Consider the following 20,166-nt stretch of genomic DNA (forward strand, 5'->3'; position numbering starts at 1 on the left):
AATGAGGATACTCCTCATTGTGCATCTACAGAAGTTTGTCAAAGTCTCAGACACACTCCTTCCATGATGTCCTTGACCTTCAACATCAGCTTGATACCATTCCTGTCCCAGTTAAGAGCCAACCACAGAGGGTGGATTGGGAGTAACATGTGGATCAGGCTGGATAGGAAAACTCTCTCAAAGAAAATCCTGAACCAGATGGGTTTTAACAACCATCAGTTACTTTTCACAGCTCAACATTGCTCAGACGAGTTGGTATTTATTCCAGATTATTAACTGAATTTAAATTCTACGACGACATTATGAAGGACCATCATTAACAACACTCACTATACAACCCTTGCCCTCGTCTCATTAGGGAGGAGGTACAGGGGCATGAATGCACACACTCCGTGTTTTAGAACAGCTTTTCCCCTCTACCATGAGATTTCCGAATGGTCCATGAACACTACCTCACTCCTTCACTCGCTTATTGCACTGTTGATTCATTATATTTCTTATTGTAACGTAGGAGTATTTTTTAATATATTGCACTGTACAGCTGCCACAAAACAACATATTTCATGACGTACGTCAGTGATAATAAACATGATTCTGATTTAACGAGATTTGAACTCGGGTGTCAGGATTGTTAGTCAGCTCTCATATCGTAGTTTAACCACTGTGGTACACCATAAAGTATAATATACTCCTAATGGATCAAGAATATAGTGTTGTGGCATATTCAAAATCACTTATTATATGCCATTATGACTTCATCATTTATTAAAGTACATATCTTTCAAAACTAAAAACTAATGATCATAAAGCTGAATTTGAAATAGTGCCTACCGTTAACTGAAGTGAAATATTTGGCACAAATAAAGAATGAAATACAATCTCCTCCTTTTCAGTACAATTAAACCGACAGTAAGAACTACATTGTGCTGGATGTTTGTAATGCTGATGAAACCCTGGGTGCAAGACAAGTACCTGCATCAGCAATCTTTTATCAACACTCCAAAAGTTAGTGATGTTACATTTATCCTAGCACAATGTACTTTAATCAGTTATATTCTGGATGCAAACAGTTTCATAAAAAAGTAAATACTTTTATGAAACATTACTTCATAGGTAAAATAAAAATCTCCCATTCAAATACAGAACAAAGAATAGAATAGTGCAGGCCCCTTGCCCATGATTTTGTGCCAATATTTTAACCTACTCATAGATCAGTCTCATAATTTCCACTTGTAAAGCCCTCCATTTTTCTATCATCCACGTGTCTATCTTAGAATCTCTTAAATGTCCCTAACAGATCTGCCTCTACCATCAGCTTTGGCAGGGCATTCCACACACCTACCAATCTGTGTTAAAACCCCACATCTGGCATTCCCCATATACTTTACCTTAAGACCATGCCCCCGAGTAGTAGCTACTTCCGCTCATTTTCCTTCATTCCACAGAGAAAAACAGCAACTTGCTCAGCCTGTCCTAAAAAGACATGTTCTGTAATCCCAGCAGCATTCTGGTAAATCTCCTCTGCACCCTCTCTAAAAAGCTTCCACATCCTTTCTGCAATGAGGCACCCAGAACTGAACAGAATACTCGAAGGACGGCACAGTAGTGTAATGGTTAGCACAATGCTTTACACCGCTCCAGCGGTAAGATCAAGTCTCAATCCTGTTTGTACGTTCTCCCCATGACTGCATGAGTTTCCTATGGATACTCCGGTTTCCTCCCACATTTTAAAGACGTACGAGTGAGGGAGTTAGTGGGTTGTGTGCATGCTACGTTGGTGCTGGAAATGTGGTGACACTTGAAGCTGCCTCCACCATATCCCTGTTGCAAGCAATGCTTTTCAACGTCTGCTTTGATGTACATTGTGACAAATAAAGTTAATCTTTAAAAGTGTGGTCTAACCAGAGTTTATAGAACTGCAACATCACCTCGCGGCTCTTGAACACAATACAGTAAAAATCAGCATGTTAGCAAAATAAATCATCATTTCCTAATTACACATTCCAATGAATTTTTACACCAAGATGTTTGCCACCCCCCAAGATCTATCCAGCTTCTGTCAGTCACACAGTCACTGATGCTTGGTATGATCTGAAACAATCAGTCACCCTCTGAAAGGAGCAACAAAACGCTGGAGGAACTCAGCAGGTCAGGCAGCATCAATGGAAAGGAATAAACAGCTGATGTCCCATCAAGACTGGAAAGGAAGGGAAAAGAAACCAGAATGAGAAGGGGAAAGGGAAGGAGTACAAGCTGGCAGGTGATAAGTTGCATTCCTTCCCCTCTCCCTTCCTTCTTATTCTGGCTTCTCCCCGCTTCCTGTCCTAGGGTTTTGTCTGGAAAATACTATATCATGCAAGTGTCACATTAATCAGTAGACCTGCATTTTTGCATTTTGATGACAAGGTGCTCAGATGCAAAACTGAGAGTACATTTAGCAATTTTCATCAGTTTGCTGACCTTATTTGCATATTACAATATTTCACATTAAATTAATTAAGATCTCCAACATTTCCACTTCTACAATGCTACAATACAAAGAGCAGTTTATGTTCAGATTCCTTGTGGTGGCGAACGATATGATAACCCGCCCAAAAGTAGCAACGCCTGGATAAACAACGGCCCATGGAAACCAACAACACTCATCTTTGATATGATTGGAGTAATTGTTCAGTGTCGGCAATGCTATCTTTGAACACACACACAGATTTGATCAACCATTAACATCAAGTTATAGTATGGCCTGCCAGAAATATCAAAGGCATGATCACGTTACAGTCAATGACGTTGTAGTTTAGGACATTGAATCTAATATTGCCTCATCACTCTTTAGTTGGATGGAAAAAAATTATCGCCAAACCTCACAAACATTCTTTTCACAGCTCTTCCCCAGCTTACAAACATCTGATTTATGTACCTTTGGTACATAAGAACACAAGAGGTTCTGTAGATGCTGGAAATCCAGAGTAAGACACAGAAAACGCTGGAGGAAATCAGTAAGTCGGGCAGCATCTATGGAGCGGAGTAAACAGTCATGTCCAATCATGTCCACAAGGTGCTTGAATACCAGCATGCATTATGTAGGCCATAGACAAAAGAATAGAAAACAAATTTCCAGCATTACTTTACATAATGATGGATTTCAAGCAACTATTTCTCATACAGGAGTAACACAGGGTATATAGACACGCTACCGTATGATCGTAAGTAATAAGATTATGGGAAAATATCACTGCATCTATTTGAATGCGTATCTAAATGGATACAATGAAATCAATAGGTACAATTGCTATCTACAGTCTAAATTTCTAATATGGGTAAAGGTAGATTTATAAAGTTTTTCAGTTGTATTGTTAAAGAACCATTTTCTAAAATGGACTAACTGCAAAATTCAAGTAGTCAAAATCACAATCAGAATCAGTTTTATTATCACTGGCATATATTGTGAAATTTGGTTGTTTTGCAGCAACAATACATTGCAATACATAATAATAAACTATATTCATTACAATATTTATAAAAATTAAATTAAATAAGTAGTGTAAAATGAAAGAACAAAAAAAAGATATTGATGTAATATTCATAGCTTCATTGTCCATTCAGACATCTGACGGTGGAGGAGAAGAAGCTGTTCCTGAAATGTTGAGTGTGTATCTTCAGGCTCCTGTACCTCCTCCTTGAAGGTGGCAATGAGAAGAGGGCATGTCCTGGGTTATTGGGGGTCCTTAATGATGGATGTCACCTTTTGAAGGTGTCCTTGATGTTGGGGAGGCTAGTGTCCATGATGGAGCTGGCCGAGTTTACAACTTTCTGCAGCTTTTCCCAATCCAGATGGTGATGTAGATAGTTAAAATGCTCTCCATGGTACATCTGTGGAAATCTGCAAGTGTCTTTGGTAATATACCAAGCTCCTCAAACTCCTAATGAAACATAGCCACTTGTTTGTAATTGCATCAATATGTTGGGTCCAGGAAAGATCTTCAGAGATGTGGACACCAAGTAACTTGAAGCTGCTCACCCTTTCCACTATTTCCAATGAAGTACTTAAGACTAACTTTCCAGCAAATCTTACAATGGTCTTATCATGGAGAGGATAAGAGAGTGGGGTTGAAGGGGGAACTAAATCAGCCACGATTGAATAGTGGAGCAGGTGTGATGGGTCAAATAGCTAAATTCTTCTCCTTTAACTTTTGGTCCATTGATTTTAAGATTGTTAATGTGGCTGTCTGGGACTTTGATAGTGCTGGATAAGCAGAATTTCCTGGATTATAGCTGTTATTCATAACAAGATTTCAAATCACTTCTAATTAACTTTTTTAAAGATGTTATGTAGTAGCACAACATGTTTTCCCTGGAACCCAGTATGCTTCAAGGGAGTACAAGAAACAAGGTCCTGTTAAGTTTCAAGGCAGTGTGGGGAAGAAACCCTGTGAGTTTCATGTGAGCTCTGGAAAGAGGGAGTTTCCAGGAAGCGCAGGAAACTGAACCAGGCCAGATCAAGGAGCGCGTGAACCGGGGCCTTGATCCATTTAAGGGGTGGGTGGGTGGCAGGACCCAGCACCCAGTGAGCCAGAGTCCAACCATCAGCATTTCCGAATAGTTATACAACAAACAGATTTTTGGAATTTTATTGTAGAGCAAGGTACAATCTTTTCTTTTCTCTCTGTTAGATAAGACACAGCATGAAGCATTCTATGACTTACTGCTCCTTTATTTTCCATGTCAATTTCCTAACTTCAATAGATACACCTGGGAGAAATCTGCATTACATGAGACAACCTCCGCTCTGTTGGAGAGAACAAGCGGCAGCTGCGAAAGACGAGACTGAGTAACCAAAAGACATGACCACTAACGAGAGCCACACTACACCAAAATATGTGGATCCTGGATTGGCCTCTGCAGCCACTTGAGGACCCACCAATAGACAACTGAAGAGAACATTACACTTGACTCGAATGATTGCATTACTACTACCACCTTCTACAGCAAAAAAAAACCTTCAATAAAACTGGCTCGTGCTCCAAAAGAGACAAGATCTCAAATTTTGATTACACAGAACAAATGATAAGAATTATTTCTAAATTAATAAGGCAGTAGTTTCAATGTAACTTAATTACTGAAACGAATGCGAAGATAACTGCAAATTACACTGTCTCAACTATTGGCTACAACTTCGAGCCCATTGAGTGATTGGTCTACTTCAGATAAATGCAAATTGGCAGCCAAAGAAGTGTTGGGTGGCATGGTAGCATAGTGGTAAGTGCAATGATTTACAGCCCCAGAAATCACTCCCCAGATTCCCAAAGACATACGGGTTAGGGTCAGTAAGTAGAGGGCATGCTACTACGTTGGTGCCAGAAGCACAGCGGCACTTGCACATTGATCCTGTCCATCCACAGACTGTGTTGGTTGTTGATACAAAGGACGCAGTTCACTGTATGCTTCGATATTCATGTGACAAATAAAGTTAATCTTTAATAGGTCAACAAATATCATGGTTGAAACCAAAAGGAAAATAAAAATGAAGCTTGGATAAATAAGGATATTTAATAATAAAAATCCTTCTGTTTAGATGTAAAGAAAACCCAGTACTTCAGTATGGTACTTCTTAACTTCAAGAACCTTAACCTGGATCTTGTGAATTATGAAATCCTAGTAGTTGAATTTGTGGGAAGACGAGATGGTGAATCCAGCAGGTTAATATTCAAACCACCTGCAGAGAAATCCACAAGTTGGTTTACTTCCCAACCATGGATGGCATGAATGTGAAAAAAATCCAGGGAAAGAAAAGAAAAGGCAAATAAATAGAATGAATTGTGAGGGCTTGCATGACAACAGAACGATATCTGAGGAGGCTGCACTGCGATTAAAACTTTATTGCTGTGCAGTCTGTACGGTGTACTCACATTCAGCTCCCTTCACCTCAGGGGAAGAATTCAGCAGCATCATGGCAGCAGCTGCATCAATATCAGAATCTGAAATGAGAAAAAAGAGCTACATTTATTCTTGACAAATGCTGCTGGGCTGGTGGAAGAGGAACTGAACATAATTCTGCAAGAATGACCCCATCTTTACATGTTACAGCCAGTAAACAGGACCTGAGATATTTTTTCCATCCGATGTTGTTAGTGAAAATATTACAAGCATATTAAATATTTAGAAGGTGCAAAAAAGCATCGACGTGTGACTAATGCTTTGTCAGGCCAGCCAAATTTGTCTTCCCTCACAGGTTCTCAAATAATAGGATTATTGACATGCAACAAAGCGTTAGCTGTAGCGTTCATGTAGAACCACTGCCAGAACAGACAAAACACTAAAATCTCTCCGCCTGTCTCTGGGGAAAACAGCAGATCCAATAATACAGAGAGATCTTTGCACTCCTCATCCATTACACAAGTTGCAATGATTCTTCAGCTAAGCCTTTGCAAATACTGCTACCTAACTTTTAAATTTAAACAGGTTGAGAGGACTGTCATTTATTATTTCTCAGAGATCTGAGTAAATATCTCTGATTGGAAATTTTTCATCAGTATTTGCAACTTGATTTTTCAGATCTCAATTTTCAGATACATCACCAGCTGCATGAACAGACTGGAGTTTCAAGAACTAGGATGATTAAAGACTATTGTAATAGAGTGGTTCCAGTCTTTTAGGTAGTGAATAAAGAGCAAATGTTTCCACTGCTGCACGGCTGAAAATCCAAAGAATCCAGACAGTGGTAAAGGAAGGCTATGGTGAAATCCTGATGAAGATAAAGTCCCTGGTTGAAATGTCTACTGTTCATTCCTCTTTAGAGATGCTGCCTGACTTAATGAGTTCCTCTGTTACAAAAGAATCAGAGGATTTGTTTTAAGTTATTTTTTAGAGATACAGTATGGTAACAGGCCCTTCCAGCTCAGTGATCCTGCGCCACCCAATTACACCCACGTGACCAACTAACCTACTAACCTGAATGTCTTTGGAATGTGGGAGGAAACCGGAGCACCCGGAGGAAACCTATGTGGTCACGGAGAGAACGTATAAATTCCTTACAGACAGCAGCTGAACTGAACCCGGGTCGCTGGCATTGTAATAGTATTATGCTACGCTACCCAGCTACCACATTATGTATGGTAAATTTAAATATGGTGAATTATGATGATCTGAAATGTACTGTCTGGTAAGTTGAGGGACTGCATACAATACCAATGTTCAAAAAATGGAAAACAAATACTTGAAAATGAAAACTCAGAATGCTTGTTAGGAAAGAGCAGGATAGGATAGGATTAATTACACCACTCTTCAAAGTGCTGCTGTCAGACAGGGCTGGATGACTAACGAAACGGTAAATGAAACAAGAATATAAGACCGTAAGCAGTGTCTGTGGAGAGAGGAGCCTATTAATGTTTTGGGCCAGCAACCCTTCCTCAGAACTGCGGGGAAAATGGGATGGGCGGGGAGGCGTCCCAGTCTTCAAAGCAAAGCTAAGAGAGGAGTGAGATGCAAGGCAAAAGACTGTATGGAAACAGGTCAATACAGATGAGGAGATAATGAGCACCAGTTCCGACTGTTGGCATGGAATTTTAAAACCACAGGGCAAGAAGCTTTTTTTTCCTTACACAGAGAATGGTGGGTGCATTGAATGTTCTTCCGGGGGTGCTGGTAGAGGCAGATACGTTAGGGACATTGAAGAGACTATGGGTGATAGAAAAATGGAGGGCTACGGAGGAGGGAAGGGTCAGATTTATTTCAGAGTAGGTCAAAAAGTCGGCATATCATCATAGGCAGAGAGGCCTATACTGTGCTGTAGTGTTCAATATAAGAAAATGATAAAGGGAAATGATCAATGCAGTTTTCCCAATGCTGGAGAATTTAATATTCATTCCAGAGGTTGCAAAATGCATCATGAGAAGATAAGGTAAAATGGAGGGAGAGGGAAAAGGAAGAGGAAGGGGAAGATGGGGGGGGGCAGGTTGTAGAGGGAAGTGGGGAAAAAAGTATTCGCTTTTAGTATCTTCAGTAATCCCTTTTCATAATTTTGCCAGTCTTAGTTGCAACTCAGTCGCAATTTGCAGAGCATTCCATAATCTCAGGATGCCCGTTGAGTTCCACAATAAATGAAGTACGTTTTGTTTATAATAACCTTCCGACCTTAAGAAACATAGCAGCCAATTTTCACACTCTAAGGTGCCATAAACAGCAGTGAGATAATAAGTATATATAATTTGTTAAAGAGATATTGTAGTGGGATGAGTATTGCTCAGAGCAATTGGCCATCATTGCACTGTTCTGAGGATGCTTTAAACACACCCCTAAGGGCAGATAGGGCTCTGATTGATTATCCCAGCCAAAAGCCACAGCAATGCTCCATCTTTCTTCTTCTTTAGGCAGTCCCTTGGGGTCAAAGATTACTCACATCTACTCTTACTCTGGGGGTTCTGAGGCTAGCGTTAGATCTGTAGCCTCTGACACAGGGCAATAGGATGTGTTTGATGAGGCATTTGAGTGAGTAGAACAGGAGGAACTCCTTCCATTTCCTCATCATTGCACTGACAAATCAGGACATCATGGTAGCATACTGGTTCGTGCAATCTCTTTACAATGCCAACGATCACCGATTGGTGTTTGGATCCTGCCACTGTCCGTAAGGAGTTTGTACATTCTCTTCGGGTGACCAAGTGGGTTTCCTCTGGGTGCTCTGGTTTCCTCCCACATTCCAAAGACGTACAGGTTAGGATTAGTAAGCTGTGGGCATGCTATGTTGGTGCCAGAAGCATGGAGGCTGCACAATCCTTGGCCTATGTTGATCGTTGATGCAAAAATGATCTTTTTCACTGTATGTTTCAATGACTAATATGGAGGATTGGCTGACTAGTTGGAGGCAAAGAGTGAGAATAAAGTGTTGATTGCCAGTGACCAGTGGGGTTCCACAGGAGTCTGTTCGGGCCTGCTTCTTTTCACCTTCATTGCCAATGATTTGGACGATGGAATTGATGGATTTATGGCCTGGTTTGTGGACGATGCAACAATAGGTGGAGGGGCAGATGTTGTTGAGGAAGCATGGAGTCTATAGAGGATTGGCGAAGAAATGGCAGTTGGAATATAGTGCAGGGAAGTGTATGGTTATGCACATTAGTAGAAGGAATAAAGTTGTAAACTATTTTCTAAATGGGAAGTAAGCTCAAATATCAAATTGGGAGTCCTCGAGCAGGTTCAGTCAGAAGTAAGGAAATGCAATGCAAATACAATGTTAGTATTCAGTTCAAGAAGGCTAGAATAGAAAAGCAAGGACGTAATGCTGTGGTTTTGTAAGACATTGGGCAGACCACATTTTAACATGTGAGCTGATCTGGGCCCCTAAGATACACGTGCATTGGAGAGGATCAAGAAAAGGGTCACAAGAATGTTCCTGGGGTGACCACAGGTGAAATTGCTACGTTGGGAAGATGTGTATTTTTATATCATAGCTGGAAACATAATACTCTACTTCAGCACGAACACAGAAAGACACCTTCTCCTCTAATGGCAGTAGATGACAATTCATTTTCCTGCAATTGCAGGCTGTTTCCCCATTGTATCAGTGCAGGTGGAAGGGTAGCATTGCAGCCTAGTTCCACCTTTCAGCATTTGGTCTAAAGTATTGTCAATCAGAACTCTTGTTTTAAATGTGATCAAGGTTTTTTTTCTCAGCCACTTTCACACTGGGAGTTCTGGACTCCTGTAGCCTTCCAGATGATTCGTTCCTTATTTGCTTACTGAGACACCCAGCAATCCCCGATTTAATCTTAGCCTAATCCTGGGACAATTTATAATGACCAATTAACCTACCAAATGGTATGTCGTTGGACTGTGGGAGGAAATCGGAGCACTCGGAGGAAACCCATGCGGTCACAGAGAGAGCATACAAACTCCTTACAGGCAGCAGCGGAAACCTTCTAATCATTCTACTAATTACTTTGAGTTCATACCCTTTGCCTGCAAAATGGGTCCTGCTTACCCTCTCTAGACAGCTCTTAGTTTTATCTGGCTTTAAGGTGTGCAGAGGAAAATTTACCAGCAATATTAAGATTCGGATTTTTTTTTACACAGTGGGTGCTAGGTACCTGGTACACACTGCTGGGGGTAATGGTGGTAGACGGTGATACAATAAGAACATTTAAGAGATAGGTACATGGAGGTAAGAAAAATGGAGGGTTATGGAATGTGTAGGAGGGGAGGCTTACATTGATGATGGGGTGGGTTTATATAGGTTGGTACAACATCATGGGCCAAAAGGGCCTTTGCTGTGCTGTACTGTTTTATGTCTTTTTTAAAGATTAAAATCTTTAAAAAATAGCTTTGTGTGTTACATGTACATCGAAACATCAAAACATAACGTGAAATGCATCCTTTGCGTTATTGCTTGTGCTGTGCTGGGAGCATCCCGCTAGTATTGCTACACTTCTGGTGCCAACATAGCATACCCAAGACCTGTATATCTTTGGAATGTGGGAGGAAAGCTGAGCACCCAGAGGTAACGCATGGCATCATGGAGAGAACATGCAAACTCCTTACAGGCAGTCACAGGAATTGAACCCTGATCAAGTTATTGCCGGCGAAGTAAAGCCGTTGTGCTAACCAGTATCCTCTGGTGCCATCCCAATATTTTATTTACATTATTTAAATATGATCTGTTATATATAAGTCACCCTCTATTTTATAGAAGCAACACTAGCTTATCCACTAATCCCCATAGTTGCAATCTTCCAGTCTGGGCAACAATACTGTCCATCTCCACTACATCTTCAACAATACAGCCCCATCCCTGTGCTGATACGGTACCCAGAACTGTACATGAAGATGTGACCCAAACAGTATTGGGTCCTGTTTGAGCATAACCTCTGTATTCACATCTTTATAGAAGAGGGGCATAGACAGGAGCTGTTAAAACCAAGAAGGAATAGGCTTAAGATCATAGACGGGAGATTCAAGGAGGATATGACATCATGGGCAGGCAGCTGCTTCACTCAAAAGGTGGTGCCTATTTGAAATGAGTTGTCAGAAATAGTGGTTGGGGAAGATACATTAGCAACATTTAAAAGCCATCGAGATAAGTACATGGATCGGAGAGGTTAGAGGGCAATGGGCCAAACTTGGACAGATGGGACTAGTTTGCTGGGCAACAGAGCCAGCATGGCCAAGTTGGGCCAAAAGGCCTGTTTCTATGCTCTAAGACTCTAAAACATGCTATCTTTTTTTTAAACAAACAAGAGAAAATCTGCAGATTCTGTAAATTCAAGCAACACATACAAAATGCTGGAGGAACTCAGAAGGCCAGGCAGCATCTATGAAAAAAAGTACAGTCGACATTTTGTGCCAAGACCCTTCAGCAGTTCGGCAGTTCTGCCGGAGAGTCTCAGATTGAAACGTCATCGACTGTACTTTTTTCCACAGATGCTCCCTGGCCTGCTGAGTTCCTCCAGCATTTTACGCGTGTATCTTTTTTTAAAATCCCTTCAGCTACTTTTAAGAATCTGTGGGCCAACACTTCAAATTTCCCTTGTTTCTCAGCGCCAACTGATAGGCTGCAATTTATTATAAATTCTCCTTAACTGTTGCATCACCCAAATTGCATTTTCTCACAATTCTATGAATTAAATTCAACTTGCAACTTTTCTGCCCAATAGCTAGATCATTTGGCTCTTTTTGTAGCCTGTGGCTTTCTTCCTCATCACCATCTAAAACACCAATTCCTCTTTCATTTGTAAACTTCTTTATGATATCCCTGACATTGAAATCTAAACCATTAATATAAGTTGACAGTTTTTCCTTGAAGGCAGTAACTCAGGCAGGAGTAGAGTCAGTAGGCACTGATGGCAATCTGACAGTTCACGTGGATCTGTTGGCAGACTATTCATTAAGGGCATCAGAATTGAGGATCTAACAATATACTGACCTTGGAGGAAGTGCAGTCTTAATTTGCCAGAAAGGTATCTGATCTCCAAAGGCTAAATTGTATATTCAAATTATGTTTAATACATAAAATGCCCATATTCGTTGGCATTTAGAAGGTTACAAGCAGTTTGGATTTAGGAAATCAGTTTTATAACTCTTCCACAAATGGCAACTATCCTGGTCATTAAAACATGTGGAATAAAAATCGAAAGAGGAAAAGAATTTACTGTTCAGACCCATGAACTTCCTTCTTCATTCAATTAGATCATGGTGGATCTTCAGCCTTGACTTTTCCCGCCTTCTCCGCATGCTCCTTTATTCCCATTACATCCGGAAATCTACAGATCTCTGTTTTGAAGGCAATCAGTGACCAAGTCTTTGCAGCCCTCTAATGAATAAAACTGCAAGAATTCACCAGCCCGTGAGTGAAGAAGTTTCTCCTCATTTTCATTCCGAGCGATTTGCTCCTCATTCTGAGGCAGTGAATCCTAGTTTGAGACTTCTCACTGCATCTATCCCGACACTAAGTTTTATATATGTCTCATTCTTCCGAACTCAAGAGAAGGATAAAAAGTGGAAACTTCACAGAGAGGGCTTGGGAGGTTTACCAGGATGTTGCCTAGGTTAGGGAGCAAATCTTATGAGGAGAGGTTGAGCGAGGTAGGTCTTTTCTCTTTGAAGTGAAGGAGGACTTGATGAGGTGATAAGAAGCATAGATCAAGTGGACTGCCAGAGACTTCTTTCCAAGACGGAAATGGCAAATATGAAGAGACATAGTTTAAAGGTGTTTAAAGGAAATGATAGAGGGGATATCAGAGATAGGTGTTTTTACACAGAGAGTGGTGAGTGCGTGGACCATGCTGCCAGGGCTGGTGGTAGAGGCAGATACATTAGGGACATTTAAGAAACTTAATTAGGTACGTGGATGAATGAAAAATAGAGGGCTGTGTGGAAGGGAAGGGTTAGAATGATCATGAATGATCATACAGGTTCGCACAACATTGATGAGTCGAAGGATCTGCACTGTGCTGCAATGCAATGTTCTACGTTCCACTCAACTTACCTTCACGTGACAAACACACTGCCAGAAATAAGTGGTGAATCTTCACTACGCTCCCTCTCTATAGGGAAGTTGAAAAACTTGTATACAATAGTCCAGGTACAGTCTCACCATAGCCCAATATAATTGCAAAATAAAAACAAAATACTGTATGACAGAAGTACTCAGCAGGTTGGACAGTATCTGTGGAAAGAATTAATCTTTCTTCAAAAGTTTGACCTGAAACAGTAACCTTTCTTCTCTCCCCACTGGTGGTGGTCGATTCACTGCCCTTACTACTTTTATTTCAGATTTCCAGATTTGCTGCTCTCTAAAAAAAAATTCTGCATAAATGCTTTAGGAAATCTTTGTTCCTGAATTTAAACACTCTTTTAATAAAGGTTATCATATCATTTGCTGGTTACTTTTCAGTGATTTACAATCAATAGGTCCTTTAAACATGGCAGCCAAATGTGATGCTTCATCTATTACCCTGACTGAACTTCATAAGTTGTGCAGGCCAGTTAACCTATCGAACTCTGCTTTAAATGTAGCCAATGACTTGTCCTCCACAGCCAGTGAATCTGTGGCAATGAATTCCATAGATTCACCACCCTCAGGCTAAATAAATTCCTCCCCATTTCTGTTCTAAAGAGATGTCCTTCTATTCTGAAGCTGTGTCCTTTGGGCTCCTTGGACCCAGACTCCCCCACTATTGGAAACATCCTCTCCACATCCATTCTATCAAGGCCTTTCAAAATTCGACAGGTTTCAATGATATCTCCCCTCATTCTTCTAAACTCCAGTAAGTACAGGCCCAGAGCCACCAAAAACTCCTCATACGTTAACGCTTTCGCTTCTGGGATCATTCTTGTGAACCTACTCTACATCCTCTCCATGACAAAATGTAAAACCATGACAACATTTTTCCAATTTCTTTTGATGTCAAAGTGTTTGGAAGCTTCCTGCTATCTCTTATTCCTAGTATCATATTTTCCATGTCACCAACACCCTGCATGTAACTAAATATCCAGAACTGCCCATCAGGACTCTACACGTAATCAATTAATATTAATGTCACCTGAATTTGTGTATAATTTCATAATTTTTGTCTACAAAAGGGCCTATCAATTTTTTCTTTAGAAATACACTTGTTATCTCAGGTTATACTCCCCTTCTCATTATTACCATCAAGGAGGAGATAGAGGAGTTTCAAGACCCACACTTAATGTTTTAACAAACAGCTTCTTCCCCTCCACCATCAAATTTCTGAACAGTCCATAAACCCATGAACACTGTTTTTCTTTTGCACTATTTATTTATTTTATTCTAACTTATTACAGGAGGGAGAAGATGGTGGCGCGACACAGGGTACGTGGCCTCTCCGATAAAATGATATTGTATTTGTTAAATAGGGGCCGTGCACAATCCGGATTTGATGGAGACGGCCGTGAGAAGCACAGAGGAACATCTGGAGAACTTCTGAAATGCCTGCTTCGCTGCCGCTGCTACTGTGCGATCGACAATCTCCGGAGGGGAAGGCCCCAAATCCTCGGCTTTGCCTGTTGCTGGCGGCCGGGGTTGGGAGTTGAAGCACTCGGCAGAGATGGTGCTTGGTGCTGGGGGGCTGATTGGAGGCTTGAAGCTTTCGGACGGACTCAGAGTCGGCTGTGGTCGGGTGCTTCCAGGATGCTGCATCGGCAAGTTTGCGGCACTGGAAGCTCATGGCAGGGAGCGTTTTCTTCCTTCTACCATCTGCATGAGATGTTGGGACTTTCGAGAGACTTTGAGACATTTTTTACCGTGTCCATGGTCTGTTCTTCTATCAAATTACAGTATTGCTTTGCACTGTTGTACTTATGTGGTTTTTGTCAGTTTTCAGTCTTGGTCTGTCCTGTGTTTCGGTGATACCACACTGGAGGAACATTGTATCATTTCTTAATGCATGCGTCACTAAATGACAATAAAAGAGGACTGTGTGTCCTCAAAATCTAATCTAATAATCTAATCTATAATTACTTTTGTGCCTTGCACTGTACTGCTGCCATAGAACAAATTTCATGGCATATATCAGTGATAGTAAACCAGATTCCGATACTAATTCAAAGTTCAAAGCAAATTTATGATCCAAGTTCATACTGGATATGCCACCACATACTACCTAGAAATTCATTTTCTTGCTGGCAGCAAATTTCATGACATAAATATCAGCACATTCCCTAATACAATGTGAATACATGTTGATAATTATGGATTTATGCACAGATTTTCCATATCTGTACTTCTAACTTTATTTTATGTAACTCTTTATTCTTTCTAATTGTTGACTGCTGTTTTTTGTTGATGTAGTGCCAACACACTACAGCAAATTCCCAGTCCATACAAATGTATATAGTGGATACCGTTGATCCTTGCTATGTCAGTGATAACAAACCTGCTTCTGATTCTTATTGATTTATGGCCTTATTGAGAGTTTCTTTCTTTCTTCTTCCTAAAATATTTTATTCCAAGTTTTTGCACAGAGTTGTCCTGTCAGTGCTAATTAGTATTGTCATGCATTTCACAGCTCAGATAAGATCTAAAAAAATAAATGTGACTAGTGGGTTGAGTTCACCAAGCCCAACCCCCACTATTGTATGAATGACTTTGCTTGCAAGTCCTGTAAATGCACACATGCTATTATTCATCCATCAGCGCCAATGGGAATTTTCAATGAAAGCAGCAGTGATAATGTCAGCATTCAGACCGCACCAAAAAAAAAGAAATTAATCTGAACAACAAATTCTGTATCAACACCTGTTAATTTTATGTTCAAGCTAAAATCATGTTGAAGTCCATTATAGAGACAATGCAAGACCTTACATACGCGATTCTGTCAGTTGACAAATAATCTGAAGCAGATGGCACATTCAGGCAAGGGAAAAAAATATCTTTTTATAACTATATTCAATGTCACCCACTAAGCAGCGGCAGCAGCAGTGTTGCCATGACAACAAAGACTGCCATAGCAACAGTAAACAAGCTTCTGACCACCACTGAACGAACTGAATGGAACATCTGCCTTGATAGACCATCCCAGCTGCCCTCCAGCAAAACTACTTAGGGTGCAGTGCCGCCGGATGACAGCACAGCTGACTGCGGTGGCTCGGAACAAATGAAGTGAACCATCACCGCTGCCATCCTGACGCCACTTTACTTAAATTCTGACCCTTGGCCGATTTAAATAAATGATCATTCCCACATTGAACTAACGACCAGACCACTAATGAGCATTTTTCTTCAGAAGCTAAAACTGTCCAAACTGAAAACCATCTATCTGAAAGAGCGATGCTCATTTATCATTGCTCTATGTGTTATCAACTCTGCTTTGTGTTTGGATTCAAATAATAACCACTCTTTCACCCAGCAATGGTTTCTTTGTTCACGCACAGTTGTACTATGCAAGTTTGGAGCAGAAAAGGACATCGGACGAAGTGATCACACACTTTTGTAATTGGTACATTATTTTCAAATGCAGAGTAAAGAAAAACCCTTGCGATACACTGAAGTCCAAACTGTGTGTCAAATACTTGAGATATTTTAATGGAGAAGGATTTAGACACAAGTGCATGACAGTTTATTCCTCTAAACCTGCAAGTATTTAGAAATCACATATTGCAACTATGCATGGACAAAGAAAGCATTGCTGAATGAAAGAGTGGTTTTTATTACTTGAGACCAAACTACTAGATAAGCTGCCAAAAATCCATGATACCTCTTCAAATTGTCTCGCTAACAGGATGAGAAACTAATCCTCATCAACACCACTAGATGGGGCAATATCTTAGTAAAGGAACTATCGTTTGAAGAGAGGCCAGCTCTGTGCTACAAGGGAGCACCTGTTATTGGCCAATTAATAATCATCAGAAGCATCCAAAATAAAGGATGAGGGCATGTTAACGGTATTTCCTTGATATATCCTGAAGTATCCAGGACTAAGGTGTTTTTGTCCCATTTAAAGCTAGCACCACATGGTAATAGAAGGGTTAGGTTGAAAAGACAACAATATTTCACAAAAGGGGTAGCTAATGAATTTCTCTCAGATTCAGTTCATTTACTCTCTATGGGATATGGCCTTTTCCATTATTAAGTAGATACAATTTTGTTTCTGCTTTTCTCTGCCTGATCTTTCCCCCCTCCTTTTTCTGTTTTCTCTAAGATTTCCACCCTCTCTGGTATTCAGTTATTTTTATAAATGTGTTTTCTTTCTTCAAGGAGTTTCTGTGTTTCCTTCCCCATCTTGTCCACACTTGCAGGCAGCAACAACTAATTGTGAGGTGCAACTTATATGGAGGAGTCAAATGTCACCACACAAGCCACAATTCTTCACCTGAAATCAACCGGAGAATATGGATCAGATAGACTTTCAACATAGAATATAACAGCACAGTACGGGCCATTTGGCCCACGATGTTGTGCCAACCTTTTAACCAACTCTAAAATCAATCTAATCCTTCCCTCCTCCATGGCCCCCATTTTTCTATCATCCATGTGCGTATCAAAGAGTTTCTTAAATGTCCCAAATGTAACTGCCTATAGCATCACCCCTGGCAGGGTGTTCCATGTATCCATCACTCTCTGACATCATATTTATTGTCATTAACAGATGCTGAGTTTTAATCTTCACAGCAAAGTTTTTCACAGCATCATTTGCCCTATTAGGTTCCTCAATAGTAATGCAAATAAATGACTGATCTTCCCCACATCGCAAAGAAACAGGGTTAAAACAACATGAGTAAGTTTGCAAGTGAAATGAAAATTCATGATGTTGTCGATAGTCAAGAGATATGCATGGGATAATCAGGAGGATATTGATCAGATGGTGAGATGACAAATGGAATTAACCCTGATATATGAGAAGAAGTGCATCTAGGGAAGCCAAATAAGGCTAGAGCACAGACAATAAATGTAAGAGTCAAGGGAGCATGGGGGTGCTAGTACACAATTCCATTGGCACCTGAAAGGAAGATTAAGTAATGAAAACGGCAAACATGATTCTTGCCTTTATTGGCTGGGGAAGAGAACACATAGGAAGCGAGATGCTGATCCAACTACGCAATAACCGGTGAGGTGACAGGCGGAATACTGTGTGCAGATCTGGCCACCACGTCATTGGATGGACATGACTACTCTAGAGAAGTTATGGAGGAGAAGCACCAGGAAATTACCTGGATGGAGCGTTTCAATTTTGAGGAGAGACCGGATAGGCTGGGTTTATTTTCCTTTGAGCAGACATGGCCCAGGCAGGTCCAAATTGAGGTAATGAGGGGCATAGATCAGACATAGGAAGAAACTTTTCCACACAACAGAGGTGTCTAAAGCCAGAAGGCATAGGATTAAGGCAAGGAATAGGGAATATGAGAAATAATGTTTTTTAACCAGAGTTTTTTAACCTGGAATTTAATGCTTGACCATGATAAGGCAGGTATTCACACAACATTTAAGAGTAGTTGAGCACTTAACTCACCAATACACGGAATGTTAAGTAACATGTGCTAGTAAATGGGACTAGTGTAGAAATGAATTTCAAAGTTCAAAGTGAATTTATTATTAAAGTAAACATATGTCACCAACTATAATCCTGAGATTAATTTTCATGTGAGCATTCACAGTAAGTACAAGAAACGTAATAGAATCAATGAACATTCAACAGGATGGATAAGCAACCAATGCGCAAAAGGCAACAAACAATCCAAATACAAAAAAAGGAAAAAAATGAAATAATAATAATAAATAAATAAATATTGAAAATGAGATGGAGGGTCCTTGAAAGTGAGTCCACAGGTTGAGGGAATAGTTCAGTGATGGGGTAAATGTAGTTGAATCTCCTAAATGTCCCTAATGTAGAGTGCCTATAAAAAGCATTCACCACTCCTCCTGGAAGTTTTCATGTTTTATTGTTTTATTGTTATTATTGTTTTACAACATTGAATCACAGTGGATTTAATTTGTCAAAATTTATTACAATTACTAAACACAAAATAATTGAATGCATAATTACTCACCTTCTTCAAGTCAGTATTTAGTAGATGCACCTTTGGCAGCAATCATAGCCTTGAGTCTGTATGGATGAGTCTCTATCAGTTTTGTACATTTGGACACTGCAAAATTTCCCCATTCTTCTTTATAAAACTGCTCCAATTGGTCAGATTGCATGGGGATCATGAGTGAACAGCCCTTTTCAAGTCCAGCCACAAATTCTCAATTGGATTCAGGTCTGGACTCTGACTTGGCCACTCCAGGACATGAACTTTGTTGTTTTAAAGCCATTCCTCTGTAGCTTTGGCTTTATGCTTGGGGTCATTATTTTGGTGGAAAATATATCTTCTCTGAAGTCGCAGTTCTCTTGCAGACTGCATCAGGTTTTTCTCCAGGATTTCCCTGAGTTTTGCTGCATTCATTTTACTCTCGACCTTTGCAAGCCTTCCAGGGCCTGTTGCTGTGAAGCATCTCCACAGCATGATGCAGCCACCACCATGCTTCATGGTAGGGATGATGTGTCTTTGATGATATGCGGTATTTGGCTTACGTCAAACATAGTGTTTAGTCTGATGGCCAAAAAGCTCAATTTTGGTTTCATCAGATCATAAAACCCTTTTTCAGCTGAATTTAGAGTCTCCCACATGCCTTCTGGAAAACTCTAGCTGAGATTTCATGAGTTTTTTCCCCAATGGTGGCTTTCTCTTTGTCACTCTCTTATAAAGCTGCAACTGGAAAAGCACCCGGTCAACAGTTGTATGCGCAGTCTCTCCCATCTCAGCCACTGAAGCTTATCCAGAGTTGTCATAGGTCTCTTGGTGGCCTCCCTCACCAGTCCCCTTCTTGCACAGTCACTCAGTTTTTCAGGACAGCCTGCTCTAGACAGATTTACAGCTGTGTCATATTCTTTCCATTTTTTGACTGACTTAACTGAATTCCAAGGGATAGTCAACCAACACACATCAAAGTTGCTGGTGAACGCAGCAGGCCAGGCAGCATCTCTAGGAAGAGGTACAGTCAACGTTTCAGGCCGAGACCCTTCGTCAGGACTAACTGAAGGAAAAGTTAGTAAGAGATTTGAAAGTGGGAGGGGGAGGGGGAGATCCAAAATGATAGGAGAAGACAGGAGGAGGAGGGATGGAGCCACGAGCTGGACAGGTGATTGGCAAAGGGGATATCAGAGGATCATGGGACAG

The 20,166-nt window shown here is 40.6% G+C and overlaps 1 protein-coding gene across 9 annotated transcripts in view; it reads right to left on the minus strand.

Annotated features, from left to right (window-relative positions):
- The window catches only part of foxn3 (forkhead box N3), a 408,734-nt gene that overhangs the window by 15,012 nt on the left and 373,556 nt on the right, over window positions 1-20,166 (minus strand). For 8 of the 9 annotated variants that reach the window (XM_063044950.1, XM_063044954.1, XM_063044967.1 and 5 more), the window contains one exon: window positions 5,907-5,975. The exons of the other annotated variant lie outside the window; for it this stretch is intronic. In XM_063044950.1, coding sequence (XP_062901020.1) covers window positions 5,907-5,975 — 69 coding nt within the window. The remainder of the gene's footprint in view (window positions 1-5,906; window positions 5,976-20,166) is intronic. 9 annotated transcript variants of the gene reach the window in all.

The sequence above is a fragment of the Mobula hypostoma genome, chromosome 1, assembly GCF_963921235.1.
Source record: "Mobula hypostoma chromosome 1, sMobHyp1.1, whole genome shotgun sequence".
In the NCBI taxonomy this organism is placed as follows: domain Eukaryota; kingdom Metazoa; phylum Chordata; class Chondrichthyes; order Myliobatiformes; family Myliobatidae; genus Mobula; species Mobula hypostoma.